Source organism: Anoplolepis gracilipes, chromosome 15 (assembly GCF_047496725.1).
Source record: "Anoplolepis gracilipes chromosome 15, ASM4749672v1, whole genome shotgun sequence".
NCBI lineage: Eukaryota > Metazoa > Arthropoda > Insecta > Hymenoptera > Formicidae > Anoplolepis > Anoplolepis gracilipes.
Genome location: NC_132984.1, coordinates 58,583 through 67,500, shown reverse-complemented (window position 1 = coordinate 67,500; position 8,918 = coordinate 58,583). Strand labels below are relative to the sequence as shown.

Below are 8,918 nucleotides of genomic sequence, written 5' to 3'. Positions count from 1 at the left end.
AAATTTGTCGAGTGTGCGCTTAAATACCCCGAATTGTACAATATTATAAAATTGCACAAAGATCACCGAGTCATGGAGCGAACAACGGCAGGACTCCGAATTTGCAAGCCATTCCGCCGTGCAAACCGCCTCCTTCTCGACCGCCAATCACACCAGCCAGTATCGACGAGTCATCCGGGGGTACCACAGGCGGAAACGGCAACTCTGTCAACAGCAACAACGCCAACAATAACAATAACAACGGTAGCTGCGTCGGCACGCCGACCAACAACGCGAGTGTTTTGGCGACTCCAACGGCGCGTCAATCGAAATCGGTGAGCTAAATCGATTACCAACAATGTGCTTATTTTTCGACTTATTTTCTACTTACGCGTCTCTCATATATATATATATATATATATATATATATATATATATATATATATATATATTTTGATTTTATTTAATCCAGATTAATTAATAAATATAATACAGAATAGTGTTTGGCCAACAAATGACAAAGCTTTCTAGCCATCTTTTATCTAAAAAATAAATAAATAAATAACTTTGATCGTCACCTAGCAATGTACATACGTGTTTGTGTTATGCGATATGAAACATTAGTGACATCATAGTGATTTGTTAATAAAAAAATTATACAAATAATTTTCATAGTAAAAATTATGTCTTAAACCAGTATTATTATTAATCCGAATTCTTGAAAAGAGATTCTCGAGATATAAGTTTTATCTCACACACACACACACACACACACACACACGCGCGCGCGCACGCACAGAAAATATGTAAAAGAGTAGAAAAATTAATTCGTCTGCGTTTCAGATCCGTCCATCAGGTACGTTGCCGGCAGTGCTGGCCGTAGGACGAAGGGTGCAGCCGCCCGTGCCCCCGGTGCCACCTCCGGCAATGACGTCTCTCCATAGCAGCAACGACAGCGGCTTTTCCAACGAGCCTCCAGTGCAGCCCGACGTCGATTACAGCGACGACGAGGCGTTGAGGTAAGTGACAATAAGGCTACCTCTAGTAGTCTCTCTACCGGTTACAGGCTCATTCTTAATTTTCATTTACTCACATTTATTTACTGGCCTTTAATTGCTTTAATTTACGAATCAAGTTGTGTAAATTTTATCGAGAAAAATAAGTTTTTCTTTTTTCTTTTTTATTTTTTCTTTTTATATATACATATACATATACGAGACAAAAGACATCATCTTACTCTGGTTTTGTTTAAAAATAATATATAATTAAAACAATATATACGTATAAAATCAGTTATAACAATAAGATTAATAATAATAATTACAGACATGTAAATTAAAGAGTTGTCTATATGTACATCTATCGGAAAGAGATGTTTTTTTTTTCTTTTAATTTTTTTTTCCTTTTTTTATAATTCTCGCGATCAGTGAAATTCTATATTTTATTATTGCAATAAAGGAGAATTTACGCAATTTATATAGACTACGGATAGACCAAGGATGAAAACCGATAAAATCTTACTGGCATCGTCACATGAAATGTGAACGTGGAAATTATTCCTGCGTCTAATATTTACAGCACGACAACACGATAAATACAATTGTTGTATGATCGTCCTAATATGGAAAGACTGAAAGGACAAGTCAAAAAGCATTCTAAAAATTGAAAAAAAAAAAAAAATCTCAAGCATCATTAGTCTTCTCCTCCATCTCTAATGTCGGATATTAATTTCCACATGGATTATATCGGTTTCAATCGCTTTAATTTACATCAATTACATGTAGAGTATCATTATTCATTCGCAGAAATCTTATAGCGTGTGTAAATAACTTATTATTATATATTTTACAATACAATAATATATGTATTTCAATTCCTTTTAATTCCTTTTAATTCTCTGATATTTTTGCTTCTTCAACGTTCTGATAAAATAAGTGGATAAGTGCACCTTCGCTTCATCCTATTCAATGCGATTGGCGCTTTACATCATTGTAGTTGTCTGGCATTTCACTATCAAATGTCTCTTTGTAATTAGTACAATTTTGAAGTCTCCTTTCACCCTCGTTCTCGCTCTCCGCACTCAATTTGATTGATTTGTGACGCTATTGCAAAGAATAAAGGGTCGTTGTGGAGCGATGAATGCTATAGATATGTGCGTATTTTCCTCTCCGAGGATTAAGGCAACGTCGACAATTGTAATTAATTCTGGATAAAGCTGGATATCGACGTGCCATAATCCTTGAACATAGAGGAGCTTATATACTATTTACATCTATCTAATTTACTTGTCAATTAATGCACTCATGACTTTGATACTCGTGATAGCTAAGCTTTTGCGATATTATATTATGGACTAATAACTAATATACCAAATAATATGTAGATATGTAGAGAAAGATTTAGAATATTAAGGTATTTGCTTGGCTTGTTTGTTTGGCGTGATTGTTTTTTTAAACAATCTTTCAATAGACATTAATGCACAATAATGCATAATAGCACAATTAATGTGGATTGATACGCATAATAAATAGCAAGATTGGCATGATAAATCATTTTTGGTAAAGCACTGAAACTGTAAACTGTACTTGATCGAGTACAATTTTTACAACATTATTTTTCTTTCATTTTGCATTCTTTTCATTCTTTTTCCGTCTCGATTTAAGCAAGTGAGTATGTGAAATTTCATATTTCATATTTTGATAATTTATTATGAGTTTGTGTCTTTTTATTTATTCGTTATGCAGTTTTAATTTAGGAACCTATTTATTGCAAATTTTTCCACATATTCCACAATACATCAATGCTAAATGATTTATTTTTATTCTCTATTTAGTCTCTATATCACTTATTCCTCTATATTACTTATTCTTTACTATTTACTATTTACTATTTACTATTTACTATTTACTATTTACTATTTACTATTTACTATTTACTATTTACCGTTTACCATTTACTAGAGATTTTGCTACTTTGGATACTTTTATTCAATTTTTATTTAAAATTGATTAAGATATTTTGTTTATTTTAATATTTTTTTATACTTCTTTAAGTGTTGGAATAATAATTGTAAATAAATAATTTTTATTTCTTATGAATCGAACTCTCGACCGTACTCGAATCTTCCGAAAAAAAATTCCAATAGAAAATTATACTTATTTCCGCTTCTTCGAAATATGTATCTCTCCTTCTTGTAGATACCGCATGCGCTATCGTGGTCGCTGGAAATAAACCGCCGTGGTGGTGGTTCTCTGCATCTTGACCAGCCTCTACTTTTCTAATTCTCTCTTTCCGCGACCTGTTTCTTTTTTTTTTTTTTTCTTTACCTTCTTTATTGACCGCGTCGCGCATACAGACAACGGCGTCGGAAGCCGCGAAGCGGAGGGGACCGTCCATCTACAAAGGATGAGAAGCAGGCAAAGGACTGGGAGAACGACTCTTGGAAGACGATCCCGCGGGACGAAAAGTCCTGGCAGCTGTATCGCACGGCAATGGATTTATGGGCGGAATCTAAAGCTTCCGCCAATCGGACGAGCGAAGACTCGAAAAAGTACTTTGAAATGGAGAACGGCAACTTTGTGCTGGAAAATGGCAATGTGGCGAAAAAAAGGAACGGCAAGAAGACGTTACAGCAACCGATCGAACGACCTAGCCCGAATCAGCGCACGAAGATGACGGATGAACGGAGCGGATCCACTGTTACTCGTCATCAGCTCGGCGATCAACGACGCGTAGACAAGCGGACATCGAGAGAGGAAACCGAGGAGGATGAACTCGAAGAAGACGAGGAGGATTTTGCCGCTGAATGTCATAACAACAACAACAACAACAACAACAACAACAACAACAACAAGTTGTATGGAAACAATCAGGAATTCGCTCAACAAGAGCGAAGAGGAGGAAGTAGCGGTTTCGAAGTAGATAAATATGTCAAGTCTTCGAGCTCATCGTCGGAATCCGACGACGAGAGCACCATCACCATCCCGGAACCAGGCCGTAAAGTCGAGCATATAGCGCAAAAGCTCGAGCAGACCGCGCAAAAGTATGCGCGGGAGCATAGTCCCCCCAAGTTCTTCGTTCAAGAACGTCGCGAGAGGACGAGCACGGCCGAATATAAAAGTCTGGAGAGGGAAACGCACGAACGTTCCGCTCGCGAGAGATCTGCCGTGGAGTATAAAAGCCTGGAGCGTAGTCGGGATGGGCAAAAGAAGTTGGAGCGCTTGCGCGACAACAAACGTCTACGAGAAGATAAGCGATCGCTTGAACGAGGCTCTCGCGAGGACAAGCAAAACTTTGGACGGTCGAAAGACGACAAACAGAGCTTTGAACGTTTGAGAGAGGACAAGCAAAGCCTCGAGCGCTCGAGAGAGGACAGGCACAACTTGGATCGCTCACGGGAGGACAAACAGAATTTCCATCGGTCCCGCGAGGAAGCGCAGTCGTATGAACGAGCCCGCGCTCGTTCTAGGAACGACCAGGAACGCGCGCATACAGCGCAGGAGCAAGAGAGAGAGAGACAGAGCAGAAAGGAGGTAGTAACGGGTTACGAACGGGAACGGGAACGAACGTTTGAGAAAAATTGCAACAGGATCGTCATCGAACGATTGTCCAGTCGACGATTCGAACGGCCGCGGCCGCGGCCGCCGTCGCAAGAGGCTCCGGAACGGCCCGTCGGACCGGCATCGGCATCGGGATCGGGATCGGGACCTTACCGAGAACGCAGGTACTCGGATAAGGAAGAGGTAATTTATGGAGAGACCGCTCGATGCGGCGGAATAGACTCACTCGAGAGAGATCGCGGTTATGAATCGAATTTTGAAACGAAATTGGAAAGATCAAAGGTGATCGAGAGACACGGTTATCAGACAGCAGGCTTGCATGCTCCAGGTATTCAGAAACGAAACATCGTACCAAGAAGTACAAGCGAACAGAGTAACGGGAACGGCGATACTAACAACAATACACTCAAGATGGAACGAAAATCACCGCGACAGAGCCAAATTATGGGCCTAACCGCTATGGGCGGTTCGCATATCGCGCAGACCGGCCGAGTTTTTGAAGAACCGAAAAGCCCGAAGCTTGTAAAACGAACCAAATCATTCTGGAAGTTTCGTCGGGATTCGGAAGTTTTGGAAGGTATGGCGCTCTGGCAACACCGCTCGCTCGTGGATATTCCAAAGATGATCCGTAAAGAGGAGGACAAGATGGTAGGAAACGATGAAAAGCCGAGAAACTCTGAGAGCGGCTATCCTAGCCCGAGTTCGAGTCTGGGCAACAGCGAGAGCACCATCACGAACGAACATCGACACGAGGAGCCAAAGCCGGCCGAGAGAAGCCACGTGCCCGACAAGACGGATTATTTTGACGACTTTCCGACGCCAGCGGAACGGTCCAAGATTACCGAAAGATCGGGGTATAGAATTCAACAGCAGCCGGAGGAACGTGCGTACTTTGTCGGTAACGTGTCGCGAAAGGCCATCATCGAGAAGGAGCGTAGACGCAGCCTCGAGGCGAAACGAAATATGATCGTGGCCGAATTGAAGGAGAATAACGAGAGCAAGCGGAACGAGGTCATGACGCACAGCAGGAGCGTGCGCAACTATGACGAAGATGAGGACGCGACGTTGAATTTTAGCGAGACTGAAGCTTCCGATGAAGAATCTACCTATAGCTGCATCGTCGTCAAGGATCAGAGCATACCGGAGAAGACATTATTGCCGAGGACCAAGTTGAGAAGGGAGTCTGACCGAGATAGGAATACTTGCGGGCCCTGGTACGATCTCTGGGGCATGGACGCGTCTGTTAATAATAATAATAATAAGAAGAAGAGAAAGCAGAAGCAACATTAAGACAACCTGAATCTGAAACGAACGATGAATTAATATGAAATGAGATTGCTTACAACAACAAGATGTGTTGGCTGAATGTTGCAGGTTTTTTAAGAACAACAAACCAAACGTGAAGACGAAGAAATAGTATTTTCAGGCAAAAATGTGAGACGAATGTGATCGAACGGAAAGTATAACATAAGAGAGAGAGAGAGAGAGATAGAGAGAGAGAGAGAGAGAGAGAGAGAGAGAGAGAGAGAGAGAGAGAGAGAGAGAGAGAGAGAGAGAGAGAGAGAGAGAAAACAAACTGGAACTAGATTTAAAAAATTGTTTACTTATTTCACGAAGAAGAAGAAGAAGAAGAAGAAGAAGAGTGTGAGAAACGTCGCACTAAAAATATAAAAAAAAAGTAAGGATAAAAGAGCTTGACAGCTTCTTGCCAATGCATGCACGACGACGTGTTTTTTTTTAATCTTTTAAAATTGCACTGGTAATTTGCGAGCGAGAAACAATCGATTTATGTCAACTCTATATCAGCAAACGGACAATGATTTGAAAATTTGCAAGTTGTTGTCGCATGCACGTTTATTATAATATTATTACTTGCAATATTTATTTTGAATCTTTCGTGGACCGCACCAACCAGTTTTCGACTCCATATCACATTTTCATTTTTGATGTACTCGTGTTTGTGAATTTCTTTTCGCCGCTCAGTCGCGTCTTCAACGAATGGCTGTTGATGTTGTAGGAGTTTGCAGCATCGTCGAAGGAAACGCTCGATACACTTTTGCGACGACATCTAGGCTATAGACTTATCCCTTCGGAACGGAGCGAGCAACGTTACCGGATAAATACATACATCGCCATTGGTCGTGACTTTTATCGTATCATCCTTATTTGTCATTGCTGCACGCGATAATTTCTTTTTTGTTTTTGCTGTTGCTGGCATATAGCTGCAAGTCGCTAGATTATTTTTACAATAGTTTCAAAATCTCTCTCTTGTCATTGTTATCAGTCGCTTCAATTGTCTTGCAAACTAGTTTGGAAAAAAATCACATGTATTTCTTTCTATGTAAATTTAGGACTTATATAGGTAAATAAAGAATTAAACGACGCTGTATAATTAATTACATAATGAAAAAAATTGTATTTACTTTGAGAAAAAATATTTAAGTAGATATTCTCCCAACTGACCAAAAAAAAAAAATTGAGTATCAGTAATAAGTTTTGGAAGAAAAAAAAGTCATTCGAAAGTACAATACGTGACAAGCCCCGATTAACTGCAATTAACACATTTCAGGACAAACATATTCGCAACTGTGAAGCTACGAAAGACGAAGACTAACGACCGTTCAGCGCCAGCGCTGTCATGAGACAAGTTCTTTCTCTAGACTCTAGATCTAGATTCTAGATGATATGTGTTTCTCATGCCAGTAGCAATCGATGATAAGGGAACGAAGACCGTCTCCCTTTTGTTGAACAAGTTCCTTCGTCCCGCAGCTTTCTCCCCTCGAGACCAGAATCAACCACTGCCAAACGATTGTCTATGGTCTATGGTCTATGTCTATGTAATCGCAGTGTTGCAAATTTCTTTCAAACGAAAACACGATATTTTCAGACGCCAACCCTTTCTGTATCTATCTGCACCGTATGCGTGAGTATGTCTCTGTGTGCAGTGTGCTGTGTGCTGTGTGCTGTATGCTGTATGCTGTATGCTGTATGTAAATATACTATATTTCATATTATATTTTTTTCAAAAGCGCGTCATCTGGAACACGATGTGATTAATTAATAATTTGTAATTTCATAATGTTGAATAAATTTCTGTTAAATTCTGTAATGTCACAAAGAATATCTCATGAATATCTTTGCGTCAGTACGTATATGTATATACATATGTATATTACATTTTACGGTGTCAAATAGTGAATATAGATAATGGGGCTCATACACAAATGAAGGGCGAAATAATAATAAATAACAGCAGCATTGACGTTGAGCAATTTACGTTCGTTACGTTGTTGGCACGTATCTCCAGTGAATGAAAGCTTCAAAAATGGCAAAAATGAGCCAAGTCAATTCATCATTTGTAAGACATAAGTTCTACATAAAGTTATATACATATATATGCATATAACAAGATAATATAGATTTTACGAACTGTAGACTACTTTTTGCCTCAACAGCCTTTTAAACTGACAAAAACGAAAATTCTCTTCCGACAACTCGTGAAACTCTCGACTAAAAGAAATTGTTATACCCATTTATTCTACTATCACAATATATAGTATATTTATTTACTTACAACTCTACTTAATTATACATTACATCTCTCCTCTTTTTACAATACTTCTTCTTAATATATTTAATACACTAAAAGTATATACTGAAAAGTATTGAAAGGGTTAACGAACTGAAAATATTGGATAAATATAACGATTTTGTATCTAATTATCTAAAGTATATATATATATATATATATATATATATATATATATATATATATATATATATATATACATATATACATTAGATATACATATATCTAATGCCATTTTGAAGTATTTTAAAGCGTTTTCCAACATTTGCATTTTATTAAGATAGATTTATCGTTAGTTTAAGATTTAAGATATAATATTCTAACATAATAAAATTTAGATACGAACGAGAAAAAGAAAAACGTCCAATATATGAAGTGGAAGATAAAGCGGATTTTAGGGCAACCATTTTTTGTAACTTAAAACGCGATAGTGTTAAGTATTCAAGGAAGTCTAACAATAAAGATGCAGAGATGTTAATATATTACGAATAATATATATATATATTATAATTATACACAATTCACAATTATGTAAACGGTCGTCTGAATCTGATCGCGGCAATTTGGGTTAGATTAAGTTACGTTAAGTTAAATAAAATTGTTATAATAAGAATCATGTATACATACATACACGTTATATATATATATATATATATATATATATATATATATATATATATATATATATATATATATATACATATACATATATATATACATATACATATATATATATATTATTGTTATTATAAATACACCAATTTTTTAACGTGCATTTACAGTCTTATATA

At 37.8% G+C, this 8,918-nt stretch overlaps 1 protein-coding gene across 4 annotated transcripts in view; it reads left to right on the top strand.

The window, feature by feature from the left end:
* Irsp53 (Insulin receptor substrate 53 kDa) overlaps positions 1-6,025 on the top strand; it is a 96,418-nt gene extending 90,393 nt beyond the window's left edge. For all 4 annotated transcript variants that reach the window (XM_072907482.1, XM_072907484.1, XM_072907481.1 and 1 more), the window contains 3 exons: positions 62-314; positions 823-998; positions 3,335-6,025. In XM_072907482.1, the coding sequence (XP_072763583.1) occupies positions 62-314; positions 823-998; positions 3,335-5,828 (2,923 nt within the window). In that variant the 3' untranslated portion in view covers positions 5,829-6,025. The remainder of the gene's footprint in view (positions 1-61; positions 315-822; positions 999-3,334) is intronic.
* The last annotated feature ends 2,893 nt before the right edge of the window (positions 6,026-8,918 follow it).